This window comes from Somniosus microcephalus, chromosome 29 (assembly GCF_052327205.1).
Source record: "Somniosus microcephalus isolate GS21.2 chromosome 29, FLI_Smic_1.0, whole genome shotgun sequence".
NCBI classification, from domain to species: Eukaryota; Metazoa; Chordata; class Chondrichthyes; order Squaliformes; family Somniosidae; genus Somniosus; species Somniosus microcephalus.
Window position 1 is genome coordinate 17,881,612 of NC_141015.1, and position 14,914 is coordinate 17,896,525.

At 46.1% G+C, this 14,914-nt stretch overlaps 1 protein-coding gene across 5 annotated transcripts in view; it reads left to right on the forward strand.

Annotated features, from left to right (window-relative positions):
* LOC147098503 (uncharacterized) overlaps positions 1-14,914 on the forward strand; it is a 66,788-nt gene that overhangs the window by 18,931 nt on the left and 32,943 nt on the right. For all 5 annotated transcript variants that reach the window (XM_085970286.1, XM_085970288.1, XM_085970284.1 and 2 more), the window contains 4 exons: positions 3,034-3,199; positions 8,008-8,104; positions 10,075-10,150; positions 13,857-13,982. In XM_085970286.1, the coding sequence (XP_085826412.1) occupies positions 3,034-3,199; positions 8,008-8,104; positions 10,075-10,150; positions 13,857-13,982 (465 nt within the window). The remainder of the gene's footprint in view (positions 1-3,033; positions 3,200-8,007; positions 8,105-10,074; positions 10,151-13,856; positions 13,983-14,914) is intronic.

The following is a 14,914-nucleotide window of genomic DNA, read 5'->3' on the forward strand; positions in this document are numbered from 1 at the left end:
TTCTCAAAGTGTTGGAAGGGGCAAATCAACCGCTTGACAACGGAATTCTCTGCAAAGTTTTCTTTGATGCCACGTTAGGGAGACATCTTTTAACACATCACTGAAAGTGAATGTGCAGGTGCAGCAAGCCATTAGGAAGGCAAATGGTTTGCTGGCCTTCATTACAAGACAATTTGAGTACAGGAGTAAAGAAGTCTTACTGCAATTATATAGGGCCCTGGTGAGACCACACCTGGAGTACTGTGTACAATTTTGGTCTCCTTACCTAAGGAAGGATATACTTGCCATAGAGGGAGTGCAACGAAGGTTCATGAGATTGATTCCTGGGATGGCAGGACTGTTGTATGAGAAGAGATTGAGTAAACTAGACCTGTATTCTCTTGAATTCAGAAGAATGAGAGGGGATTTCATTGAAGCATACAAAATTATTACAGGGCTTGATAGGGTGGATGCTGGGAGAATGTTTCTCTTGGCTGGGGAGCCTAGAACCAGGGGCCACAGCCTCAGGATAAAGGGTAGGCCATTCAGGACTGAGATGAGAAGACATTTCTTCACACAGAGGGTGGTGAATCTTTGGAATTCTCTACCCCAGAGGGCTGTGGAGGCTCAGTCATTGGGTATATTCAAAACAGAAGTCGATAGATTTCTGACTCGTAAGGGCATCAAGGGATATGGCGATAGGGGCGGTGAATGGAGTTGAGGCAGAAGATCAGCCATGATCTCATTGAATGGCGGAGCAGGCTCGAAGGGCCGAATGGCCTACTCCTGCTCCTATTTCTTATGTTCTTATGTTCTAACACAGGCTTTTATTATTGAGAAGTGTGTGGGAGAGGGATGTCATGGTGGAGATAGGGAATTCTCCTTTTGCAGTGCTTTCTGGATAGGAGACCCGATCGAGGTCTTTGCAATTATGAAGCGGTTCGATAGGGTGCACGTGGAGAATTTGACATTTTTTTCCACATGTGGGTACATCCAGAACAAGGGGCAATAAATATGAGATAGCCACTCACAGATCGAATAAACAACATAGGAGGAAATTCCTTACACAGAGTGGTGAGAATGTGGAACTTGCTGCCACCAGGAGTGGTTGAAGTAGAGGGCACCAAGGGATTTAAGGGGAGGCTTGATGCAAATATGAGGGAGAAGGGAATAGAGGGTTATGAGGGAAAGGTGGGAACAGGTAATTAGATTGTGAGGAGGCGCCTGGAGAGTATAAATACCAGCATAGACCAGTTGGGCCGAATGGCCTGTTTCTGTGCTGTAGATTCTATGGGGGAAACATTTGGTTGCTTTGCGTAAAATTCAGTTTATTATATATTGTGGGAGACTACAGTCTCCCGCGTAAAGAAATAGGCAACACAGCGAGCTACAAGAAATAGGTCTTTACTCCAACTCTCACAATACAGTACTGAATTCGTAAAGCCCGCGAGCCTGTGATGACTCACGGATTGGTCACCTGCTGGAACCTGATTGGTTTTCCTTCTCTCAGCAGCAGGCAAGTCTGAACATGCCTTATTCCTCTCAGCTTGCAACTGTCTTGCGGGGGGAGGGGAATACAGCAGTTAAAAGGGGATTATAAAGGTTTATCTACATACACACAGTGTTTCCCCAACGCCACAATATAATAAAATATAATTTTACCCGCTCGTGCCCCGGTCGCGATCTTTGGTAGCGCCCCCTGACTTACCGCCGGACGCTATGTCCGATGGGGTCAGGGGGGCCTACCTGCGGCCGGGGCGGCGCTAATTAAAGGCGAGGTGCCGGGCGGCCATTTTTGTTGCTGACCGCCTGCCAGCACCTGCCCCCGTTGCCGTCCCTGGCCTCCTAAACAGCCCCCCCACGGAGTGCCAGCTGCGCTCCATGAGCCCGGCACTTCTTTTGAGTGCCTGGCTCTTTTGCGCTTGGCGCTGTGGCATGTAGTGCCGTGATATTCCCTCGCAGCACCCCAAGAGGGAGGCAGGGTGCTTCCAGTAGTGCCCCACTTCCCTCCTGGGGCGCTACCATTCAATTTCGGCTACGGGGAGGCATTCATTTTTTCGGGAGCTAAAAGTAGCGCCCCGGCGAAGTTAGCGCCCCACAGGGGGCGCGACTCAATTTTTCCCCCCCAATGTCATTCAATGTAGGATGTCATCGTTTATGCTCTTGTGCCACAATGTGCAATATGGGTTGGTAAATTCGCCAGTGGGTATAGTTACTGAGCCTCACAGGTCAGGAATGTTCCGAGCCTCGGTCATTGGTGAGGTCCTTCATCCATCGCCAGGACATATGGGAAAGTCACGGGTGCATATGATTTTCCCAAAGGGGACACAGGTTCGACCTGGCAAAAGGCAAATAGACAAACCAGGCCAGGAAATTCTTCTGCACACAGAGAGTGATCAACACATGGATTAGACTTCCAGGTAGAGTAGTGGGGACAAAAATCATTCGAAATGAAGGGGTCTACTGTAGTTATGAGTTATTGAGGTTATCTGGTCATGGGTCTAATGTAGTTATGAGTTATCGCAGTTATCTGGTAACTGGTCTTCTGTAGTTATGAGTTATCGGGGTTATCTGGTAACTAGTCTTCTGTAGTTATGAGTTATCGGGGTTATCTGGTAATGGGTGTACTGTAGTTATGAGTTATCATGGTTATCTGGTAATGGGTGTACTGTAGTTATGAGTTATCACAGTTATCTGGTAACGGGTGTACTGTAGTTATGAGTTATCAGGGTTATCTGGTAACGGGTGTACTGTAGTTATGAGTTATCGGGGTTATCTGGTAACAGGTCTACTGTAGTTATGAGTTATCGGGGTTATCTGGTAACAGGTCTACTGTAGTTATGAATTATCACTGTTATCTGGTAATGGGTCTATTGTAGTTATGAGTTATCACGGTTATCTGGTAATGGGTCTACTGTAGTTATGAGTTATCGCGGTTATCTGGTAACGGGTGTACTGTAGTTATGAGTTATCAGGGTTATCTGGAGAAACAGTGGAATGTTGGCCATGTGGCAGCTCTGGCAGATGTGACCGTGTTGTGTATCTTTCTGACAGGGAGGACAGTGCCCTTTACTTGGCCGGACTGGGAACCATGGGGCTGGAGGTTTACGAGCAGGTAAACAAGCTGGATGCCGTGATCCTGCCAGCGGGAGGAGAGTGCAATCTCCTGGCAGGGGCCGCAGCCCCCATCAAACACCTCAACCCGGGCATCACTGTTATTGTAAGTTCAAGCGGATTGGCACCTCGCCACTGAATTCAAGAGCGGAGCTTGGCAGGAACTTAACACAACCTTGAAAATCTATTTTTGGAGCGGGGGTGGCTGGGAGGTGATGGCTGAATTTTGAGCTAATCAATGCAAAGAGTTTCAGAGTTGCAGGGGTTGGAATTAGAGATGGACGTTGACGCAAAACAGAGGAATTTGCATCGGTCACTCGTATTCCACCCCGCTCAATGTTCAGTTCCGTTCATTTCAATAGAACTGACTATCCCGAGTGTCCTTTAACGGGCAGCAAATAGAGTTCAGCCTGTTTTGCGTTCCCCTCAATCTCCAATTCTACCCCCTCAGAGTGCAACACTTTTCACCAATTTTATCAATCAGTGTCAGCATCAACTGGTCAGGTCTAGCACAGTCAGCTAAGGGCAAATCACCTCTTAACTTTTCCTCAATGCTGGTCTCTAAGCCCAAGCTCAGGACAGCAGATCTGCGTAACAGTTCCATCTGCTGCACCAGCCAAGTTTGTAACAAATTCGGGACAGGTTTGTGCTATGCGTTCACACACTAGGAATTAGGAAGAGAATGCCCAAACCCATTTTATGTAGGACTGACACAGCTGGCAGAGAGAGAGGAGCCCTTCACTCCATCAGTCTGGCTTGGATTTAGATGTCAAACTCCAGAGATGAAAGGTGAGGGTAATTAACTGTGTCAAATACTCAAGCAACGACTGACGCACATTAATCCTGTATTGACTAATTCAACAAGTGGTCATGAGGGCGATTTTAATCTTCATATAGATTGGACAAATCAAATTGGCAAGGGTAGCCTTGAGGACGAGTTCATAGAGTGTATTCAGGATGGTTTCTTAGAGCAATACGTTGTGGAACCAACCAGGGAGCAGGCTATTTTAGATCTGGTAATGTGTAATGAGACAGGTTTAATTAATGATCTCATAGTAAAGGATCCTCTAGGGAAGAGTGATCATAGCATGATAGAATTTCAAATTCAGTTTGAGGGTGAGACGCTTGGGTCTGAAACTAGTGTCCTAAACTTAAATAAAGGCAATTACAAAAGTATGAAGACAGAGTTGGCTCAAGTGGACTGGGAAAATAGACTAAAGGGTAAGACGGTAGATAAGCAGTGGCAGATATTTAAGGAGATATTTCTTAACTCTCAGCAAAGGTTTATTCCAGTGAGAAAGAAAGACTCTACGAGAAGGATGAACCATCCGTGGCTAATTAAGGAAGTTAAGGATGGTATCAAATTGAAAGAAAAGGCATACAATGTTGCGAAGATTAGTGGTAGGCCAGAGGATTGGGAAATTTTTAGAAACCAGCAAAGGATGACTAAAAAAATAATAAAGAGGGAGAAGATAGATTATGAAAGTAAACTAGCAAAAAATATAAAAACAGACAGTAAGGACTTCTATAGGTATATAACAAGGGAGAGAGTAGCTAGAGTAAATGTTGGTCCCTTAGAGGATGAGACTGGGGAATTAATAATGGGAAACAGGGAAATGGCAGAGACTTTGAACAAATATTTTGTATTGGTCTTCATGGTAGATGACACTAAAAGCATCCCAATAATAATTGATAATCAAGGGGCTATAGGGAGGGAGGAACTTAAAACAATGACTATCACTAGAGAAAAAGTACTAGGAAAACTAATGGGACTAAAGGCTGACAAGTCCCCTGGACCTGATGGCCTACATCCTAGGGTCTTAAAAGAAGTGGCTGCAGAGATAGTGGATACATTGGTTGTAATCTACCAAAATTCCCTGGATTCTGGAGAGGTCCCAGCGGATTTGAAAACTGCAAATATAACGCCCCTATTGAAGAAAGGAGGGAGGCAGAAAGCAGGAAACTATAGGCCAGTTAGCCTAACATCTGTCATTGGGAAGATGCTGGAATCCATTATTAAGGAAGTAATAGCAGGACATTTAGAAAATCATAATACAATCAAGCAGAGTCAACATGGTTTTATGAAAGGGAAATTGCTTTTGACAAATTTACTAGAGTTCTTTAGGGATGTAACAAGCAGGGTAGATAAAGGGGAACCAGTAGATGTAGTGTATTTGGATTTCCAGAAGGCATTCGATAAGGTGCCACATTAAAGGTCACTGCATAAGATAAAAGCTCACTGGGCTGGGGGTAATATATTAGCATGGATAGAGAATTGGCTAACTAACAGAAAACAAAGAGTCGGTATACATGGGTCATTTTCAGGTTGGCAAACTGTAACCAGTGGGGTGCCACAGGGATCAGTGCCAGGGCCTCAACTATTTACAATCTATATTAATGACTTGGATGAAGGGATCATGTGTACTGTAGCCAAATTTGCTGATGATACAAAGATAGGTGGGAAAGCAAGTTGTGAGGAGGACACAGAGTCTGCAAAGGGATATAGATAGGTTCAGTGAGTGGGCAAAAATTTGGCAGATGGAGTATAACGTGGGAAAATGTGGGGGTATTCACTTTGATTAAATGGAGAGAGACTACAAAATGCTGCGGTACAGAGGGATCTGGGTGTCCTCGTACATGAAACACAAAAAGTTAGCATGCAGGTAAAGCAAGTAATTAGGAAGGCAAATGGAATGTTGGCCTTTATTGCAAGGGGGATAGAGTATAAAAGTAGGGAAGTCTTGCTACAACTGTACACCTGGAGTACTGCGTACAGTTTTGGTCTCCTTATTTAAAGAGGGATATACTTGCATTGGAGGCAGTTCAGAGAAGGTTCACGAGATTAATTCCGGAGATGAAGGGGTTGTCTTATGAGGAAAGGTTGAGCAGGTTGGGCCTATACTCATTGGAGTTTAGAAGAATGAGAGGTGATCTTATTGAAACATACAAGACTCTGAGGGGGCACAACAAGGTGGATGCAGGGAGGATGTTTCCCCTCGTGGGGGAATCTAGAACTAGGGGCCATAGATTCAGAATAAGGGGTCGCCCATTTAAAACGGAGATGAGGAGAAATTTCTTCTCTCAGAGGATCGTGAATCTTTGGAATTCTCTACCCCAGAGAGCTGTGGAGACGGAGTCATTCAATATATTCAAGGCGGAGATAGACAGATATTTGAGCTGCAGGGGAGTCAAGGGTTATGGGGAGCGGGCGGGAAAGTAGAGTTGAGGCCAAGACCAGATCAGCCATGATCTTATTGAATGGTGGGGCAGGCTCGAGGGGCCGAATGGCCGACTCCTGCTCCTATTTCTTATGTTCTTATAGGACAAAGGTCTCATACAGTAACTGTCAGCCTATTTTTGGTGCCGTAAGATTGGCCGAGCTTTTCCAACCGTACTGCCCAGGGTAGCCCCTAATTAAACGTCTATGGACACTGGGTAATGACATGATTGAGCTCTGCTATCATGGTCCCATGGTTAGAGAATTGGATCGTGCTGTGCCCATTTTACAGGCGCCTAAGGGCCTAATGCTCGTTATATGGGTAAAGGCTCCTCCATAGTCATCCAGGGTGTGCCTGAAACAGGCGTTAGCCGCTTTACATATACAAATAGGGGGGCCTGATGCCTGTTTGAGGCACCCTTTAATAATTTGGATTGCCCATGACCACAGGATGGGCCATGCCCACTGCGGTCAGTTCCTTCAGGCACTGAGCAACCAAATCAGCGTTCCTTAAAGGGACCGCCCTTTTGGGCTGCTATCAGAAAGGCAAGTTTTCATTTTTTTACTTACCTTATTCTGGAGGCGGGAGGAGCGGGAGTGCCTCTCCCAGCCCCGCGTTAAATCCGCGGACAGCTGGTCGGCCACCCCTCGCCCCCCACCGCCTGCCCCCCCCAAACCCCTCTGGACAATCGGGTCCCTCCGCCCTGGATTAGATTATGAGGAGAGATTACATAAACCGGGCTTGTATTCCCTGGAATATAGAAGGTTAAAGTGGTGATTTGATTGAGTTTTTTGGGGATTTTGAAAGGAATTGAGAGGGTAGATGGAGAGAAACGCTAGTGGGGGAGCAATGTTCCCATTTGGCCGCGCAGGTCACTTGCCGGTTTCTCAACAGAGAAACAGCGCCTGCGCGGAAGTTTGAATGGGCCACGCAGCCCCTTAAAGGGACCGCGCATCCAAAAAAAAGAATTGGAGGGAATATTGTGGGGACAACGAGACATAACCTTAAAAATCAGAGCCAGGCCATTCAGGAGAGAAGTTAGGGAAGACATCTTCATGCAAAGGGTGGAAGATGTGTGGAACTCGTTCACAAAAAGTAGTAGATTCTAGTTGAATTAATAATTTAAAATCTGAGATTGATTGATTTTCGCTAGTCAAGGCTATTAAAGGATACGGAGCCAAGGCGGGTCGGTGAAGGTCAGCCATGATCTCATTGAATGGTGGAACAGACTCGAGGGGCTGAATGGCCTGCTCCTGTATCTATGTTCCTAACCTGACCAAAAGCCGATCGTCTTGGTGCCTCCCGGGTCGGCGAGCTGCCTCTGGGGCCTGCAGCTCACTGGTAATAAACAAACGAGGCCGGCAGACCAATTTCCCGTGGTCCTGCCAATGGCCTGCTGAGTTGCACACCGAGTGCACATCCAGATCGCACCCCCGACTTATGGAGAATGGCCCGTCGAGAGGGCGCTGGGTAGCTGAGGCAGGGAAAGTGAAAAACATTGGAGGTAATAAGCATAAAGCAAATGTCTTTGCTAATGAGCAATCAGAGCAGTGAAAATAATTAGAAAGGACATCACATGGAGGGAACACTGCATATTTATCGGGGTTCTATCCGATGCCTCTTCTTTCTAGTGCCTGTGTGTTTGTTGAGTCTAATCTCTGCCACTGACACCTGGTTGTGTCTTTCTTACTCACAGGGTGTCGAGCCTGAGTGTTATCCAACACTGCAACAAGCCCTCAAGGTGGGCCACCCTCCAGGGGACTCGGCCTATGCCAACCACAGATTCTATGGAGGTAAATGGTTGCGGAAAATGACTGAGAGCCAAACTGTGCAATGGGTCCTTCCCCTCAATTAGTCATAGATAGGAATACATAGGGGTTACAACATGGAAACAGGCCATTCGGCTCAACCAGGCTGTGTTCGGGTTTACCCTCCACACGTGCAAATAGTCCTGACCACATTTACCCGCTCTGTTCCCATATCCCTTCATTCCTTTTTTCCTTCGTCCACCTGTCCAATCTAATCTTGGCATAGTTTCTGCCTCAACCACTGAACCTGGGAGTGAATTCCACTCATAACTCTCTGTGTAAGGAAGTATCTTCTGCCCTCTGACCTCTGCCCTTTAGTCATGCGTTCTGGGAACAGCTGCAACAGCTTCCTAATTTTGCTTTTCAAGTGTGGGTAAAGCCGCACAATTCAAGCTATTTAATTGGTCTGAGCTGAGGGAGTCTCCAGAAGTTTATCTTTATGAAGCCCACTGAATTGGCTGGTGGAAGATGAGGCTCCCAGGTGGCTGGGACATGAACATGTCTCGCCATGAAAGGCAAACAACATAGGCAGCGCAATGTAGGGTGGAAAGTTCAATAGTAATCTGGAGTTTTGCTCAACCTGCCTATTGGGAGGGGCAGTGAGAACCTTTCCTCGGGAGGTTTAATGCGTAAGGTACTGTCTACGATAGAGAGCTTCGAACTTGTTTGAGAAGTAGCTTCCATTTGTGAATTGACTGAATCAACAACCCCAACCTGAAATTTTTGATGGATGTAATGTTAAATATTCCTTCATTTCTGCATGTATGGGATGCCTTGCAAATGTTTGGATTCAGTGTTTACCATCGCTGATAATACCAGCCCAAGCCCCATGTTTGTGCAGGTAGCGGGGGATTGTCCTACGAGGAGAGATTGAGTAGACTAGGTCTATATTCTCTAGAGTTTAGTACAGTAGAATGAGAGGTGATCTCATTGAAGCATACAAAATTCTTACAGGGCTCGACAGGGTAGATGCAGGGAGGATGTTTCCCCTAGCTGGGGAATCTAGAACCAGGGGTCACAGTCTCAGAATAAGGGGTCAGCCATTTAGGACTGAGATGAGGAGAAATTTCTTCACTTAGAGGGTGGTGAATCTTTGGAATTCTCTACCCCAGAGGGCTGTGGAGGCTCAGTCATTGGGTATATTCAAGACAGAGATCGATAGAATTTTTGAATATTAAGAGAATCAAGGGATATGGGGTTGTGCAGGAAAGTGGAGATGAGGCAGAAGATCAGCCATGATCTCATTGAATGGCGGAGCAGGCTCGAAGGGCTAAATAGCCAATCCTGCTCCTATTTCTTATGTTCTTACATTCTTAACACTAACAACTTGATTAAAAGGTAATGTTCTTGAGGTTGCCTGGGATCAAATCCCTTATCTCCACCATTAATGGAATAGGTTCATAAGATGATTAAGGGAATAGATTGTGTTTGAGTAGACAGTTTGTTTCAACCAAATAGGTTAGGGAGGACCAGGGATCAAAATCTCCAGTTGTGTAAGGGCAGAACTCGGTTGGCTGTCAGGAGGGGGTTCTATTCCCGGAGAGTAGTTGACCTCTGGAACAGGCTGCTGGCTCGTGCGGTGAATGCTGATTCGTTGAATTCCTTCCAGCGAGAGCTGGACCTGTCTCTGGATGGGGTGGCGATCACCTCGTACAAGAGTTAGCTACTTTGTCATTAATCAGGGCCAGAGTGGTCTTCTGGATTAGTTTTGATCGCCGAAGAGAGTCGGAGAGGAATTTTCCAGATTTTTCCTCCCTAATTGGCCTGGGTTTTATCTGGGTTTTTTTGGCCTCTCTCTGGAGATTACATGGGTGGGGTGGGGAGTGTTTATATTTTTTATTCACCGCTTGAAAAATAAACAGTGACACGACTGCCCCCTGTAGTAGACAACAGTTAGTGCCTCCAAACTCGTGACTTGTGCATTAACAGTTCAAACCTGTCCCTTTATTTCACAGAATTGGTCAACTCCTCTTTTGGCAGTAATGCCTTTCAGATGACCAAGAAACTAATAGATAAGATCGTCACCGTTAAGTAAGTACTTTTTTTTCATAGCGATATTCTTTATATGGTTCATGAGTTTAGAAAAAGATGTCCAGTTACTGCCATAATATACCATCTCATTACAACACCCAGTATACCCCATAGTGCCACACCAATTACACCCGCTAACTGGCATACTCAATATGCTCACTTTATTGGCACAACCAATATACCCCATTACTGTCAAACCCATGTACCCATTAATTGACAAAGCCAATATATCCCATTATTACTACACTGAATGTGTCTATTCAACAACAACTTGTATTTATATAGAGCCTTTAACATAGTAAAACGCCCCAAGGCGCTTCACAGGAGTATTTTAAGACAAAAAATTTGACACTGAGCCACATAAGGAGAAATTAGGGCAGGTGACCAAAAACTTGGTCAAAGAGGTAGGTTTTAAGCAGCGTCTTAAAGGAGGAAAGAGAGGTAGCGAGGCAGAGAGGTTTAGGCAGGGAATTCCAGAGCTTAGGGCCCAGGCAACAGAAGGCACGGCCACCAAAGGTTGAGCGACTATAATCAGGGATGCGCAAGAGGGCAGAATTAGAAGAGCGCAGATATCTCGGGGGGGCTGTGGGGCTGAAGGAGATTACAGAGATAGGGAGGGGCGAGGCCATGGAGGGATTTGAAAACAAGGATGAGAATTTTGAAATCGAGGCGCTGCTTAACCGGGAGCCAATGTAGGTCAGTGAGCACATGGGAGATGGGTGAACGGGACTTGGTAGAATATTCAATACACATCCTTACCAGCATACCAGTTACACCCCTCAATTGATGTACCTAATGTATTCTTTATTGGCACACCCAGTAAAGTCCATTGCTGCAATCTCCAATATACTGTAACGAATTAGCCACACGCTAGCGGGGCTGGGGTTATTTGTCTCTGGCCAGTCAGAAGCCCCTGAGCTGCTCCAGGGACCCCCTTGCGGTTTCGAAGCGCTCCCCTATTCCTGAGTTCTGACCCCTGGACTTATTCGGTGGCGATGTAGACAGAAAACAACGTGACTCATGGTTTGGGTGCAAAACAGACCAGTATTTATTGAAAACAAAAGAAAGAAAAATCAATATGGCTCTTATGCTTGGTACAACACTTTTGCTTAAACACAGTACACTTAGTGTCCACTAGAGGGCTCCCTGCTCAGTGCAACACTACTTTATACATGCAGCACACTCAGTGTCCACTAGAGCGCTCCCTGCTCAGTGCAACACTACTTTATTTTAAATACAGTACTTTAATATAGACTTTTTAAAAATAGCTACACAGCGTTCACCACAGCACTTTGGCTTGATGCAACACCCCTTTTAATACAGTTTTACATACAGTACTTTAAAACAGCTACTCCTTTTTAATATAGTTTTAAATACCGAATTCAATGTTCACTATAGCACTTCTCTGCTAGGTGCAACACTGTCTTGCTTAAATGGGGAGGAGAAATGGACACAACAAAGGAAATCGACTAAAATCACAATTCTACCGAAATTCCCACTTTACTCCCACCCCATACCTATTCTAAATTGCCTTGTGGAAGGCCAGAAAAATATATGCTCACCACTGGAAATGCCTGCTCCGTGTCCTGCGAACTTAGATCTTCACTGCCCCGAAGTGAAAAACACCTCAGTGTTTTAAAAGTAAACTGCTGGTGTTTCGCTTCTACAGGCAGACTCCCACACTGTAGAGGGACACGGAGGCGAGGCCAGAGAGAGAGAGAGATGCTTCTGGGAAGCTATCTTTTATACACCCATTTGGGGCCCGCCCAGATCCGGATGTTTCTGGGCTAAAACAAAAGGGATCCAACTGCCCCATTGTCCAGTAATGGGTTTGAATGTGTTCTCCCATTCATTTAAACGGTTTCTCCTCAGTTTGGATGTGTCCACTTGATATACAAACAAATGCTACTAGCATTCAATTTCTTTGTAAACAAAGCATTGTCCTGTGGTCATCTGGAACCACAATTGATTGACAGTCTTGAGTGCTTAGCAAACAAAGTTCCTTTGTTCATGCTGGCAGTTTCAAGCACTTGATCTTAGAGTCAACATTGTAGAACGTTCTGTAAACAGGCATCGATTGTCCTGCTGCAGGGCGGGGGGAAACTCCCCTTTGACAGATTTGACTGCCATTGAACCTTTCTTCACAGACACAGAAAGCTGTTTTCCAAGTCCTTTGTCTTCGGCCATGCGGTGTGACGGCCATTTTTGATCCCTGGAATCTTTTAAAGTCACATCACCCAGGGAGTCTTTAATCAAAGAAATTAATCTTCGGAGCTGTAAATTATTGTGAATTCTTACAATACCCCTTAATTGATGGACCATGTGCAATCCCTTACTGCCAAACACTTTTAAAAGGCGGGAGAAAATAAATCTTTCCCAGTTGAAGCCAAGTTGGAAGCAGACCCAAACAGAATGATGCAAAAGAATAGGGGACAGAATTAAAGAGCAGTGATGGCACGTTGAGACTGGACAGGGCAGCTCTAACAGCTCAGTACATCGATATAGTGCCTGACATGTGATACTGAGCCATACAGACAAAGAAAGACCCCTATTTAATCACTGGTCTGTGCGGTGTGAACTGACCTCGGCCAGGACTGCAGTTGTGCCTCAATATCCTAGGGCTAGAGAGGGGGAAAACAACCAGCCAGTGTTACGGCTCCTTATTTCTATCCAGTTGCAAAGTGAGGGCATGTGGATGTTAGTCGAGGGCAGGATTGGTCTTGGCTGCGATGGTTAAATACCCTGTTGATGCTCACTGTCAAACCTCGTAGATAATTTTTCGGATTGAAGTTGCATTTATATTGCGCCTTTCACGAACTCAGGACCAATGCTCCCCCTCATTTTTTTATGGATGCGTAGCCACTTTAAGGGGCTGCGCAGCCCATTCACAGTTCATGCGCGAAACTTACCATTGAAAAAGCCGGTCCCGGGCTACGCGGGACCAGCAGAGAGCTGCGCAGCTTAGAAGGAACGTTGCTCAGGACACCCTGAACCACTTTACAGCCAGTGAAATACTTCCATAGTCACTGTTGTAATGTAGGAAACGCAGCAGCCAACTTGTGCACAGCAAGCTCCCACAAACAGCAATGAAAGGAATGACCAGATAATCTGTGTTATAAATCTCATCATTATAAAGAAACTACTTATGAAATAACGCTGGATGGCCAGCTGGTGGCGCCGTCCAAGGAGTATAAATACTTGGGCGTGGGCCCAGCTTGCCCAGGGACATTTTGTAAGACAAGGAACTAGTGAAGTACAACTAGACCTCCATGTTCTGAAACAAGTTGATTAAAGCCTTGCTTTATACTCAAACCAAGTGTGTAGTGAGTTTAATTACGTCAATCTGTTTTGGTGATGTTGGTTGAGGGATAAATATTGTCCAGGGCACTGGGAGAACTCCCCTGCCCTTCTTCGAAATATGGCCATGGGATCTTTTACGTCCACCTGAGAGGGCAGACGGAGCCTCGGCTTAACGTCTCATCCGACAGACGATAAAGAATGGCCACGTTGGCTAAGTACCAGAGGGCAGCTGCACCTGTGGGACTGTAATCCAGAAATGAGGAAGTACCTCGGGGAGAGGAGGGGAGAAAATGAGAGGAAATTGGAGGAGGCGAGAAATAAAAGAGCTGAGAGTTGTCTCATTAAAGCCACACAACGACTGCCCTCCTCCTCGCCCTGTGTATAATAAGGTGTCTCTGTACCTCAGGGAGGAGGACATCCTGCTCTCCATCCTTCGCCTCATGGAGTACGAGAGGGCTACAGTGGACGCCGAGGGAGCTATAGGCCTCGCTGCTGTGATTGCCGGGAAGCTACCAGAACTCAAAGGCAAACGGTAAGAGTTTCCTCTGTTCAGCCAGTGCTGCATATTACACATTGCGATTGAATGTTTTTCTAAGACCAGATAAAATTTCTGAATGCCTGCCAGAGAATCCAACCCAGGTCTCCTGCATAACTTTACCCAACATAATCATAGAATCATAGAATGATATAGCACAGACGGAGGCCATTCGGCCCATCCTGCCTGTGCCAGCTCTTTGGTAGAGCGATCCAACTAGTCCCACTCTCCTGCTCCTGCCCCATAGACCTGCAATTCTTTTCCTTTTCATGTACAGTATATATGCAATTATCTTTGAAAGAGAGGGGACCTGCTCCCTTGATGATCCTGCTGTTAAAGTTGGCACATTACAGAGCCAAATAGACCAGAAGGTCGTAGCCACGATTCTGATCTCAGCCAGTTTGGCATCTGTAGTTTTTTTTTGAAGGGTCTTTCTTAACTTAACCCATTTGGTGTTTTTATCTTGAGTGGCAAGCTCCCGCTTGTTCCACTGTGACTCAGTCACCACAGTGTCTGAGACACAGACTGGGTCTGGGCCAGTGTGGGACAAATGTTGCAAAGGAGCAGGACTGCAATTGGGTCAGAAGGAAGCCGAGGCGGAGTCAGGCAGGCGTGCAGCAGAGACGAGGAAATGTATGAAATGCAATTAATAAGAGCAGGGAGATGGAGAGAGGGAGATGGAGAGAGGGAGATGGAGGATCTGAGAGATGGAGAGAGGGAGATGGAGGAGATGGGGAGAGAGGAGCTGAGAGAGAGGAGATGGGGGGGAGAGAGAGGAGCTGAGAGAGAGAGAGATGGGGAGAGAGAGGAGCTGAGAGAGAGGGAGATGGGGAGAGAGAGGAGCTGAGAGAGAGGAGATGGGGGGGAGAGAGAGGAGCTGAGAGAGAGGGAGATGGGGAGAGAGAGGAGCTGAGAGAGAGAGATGGGGA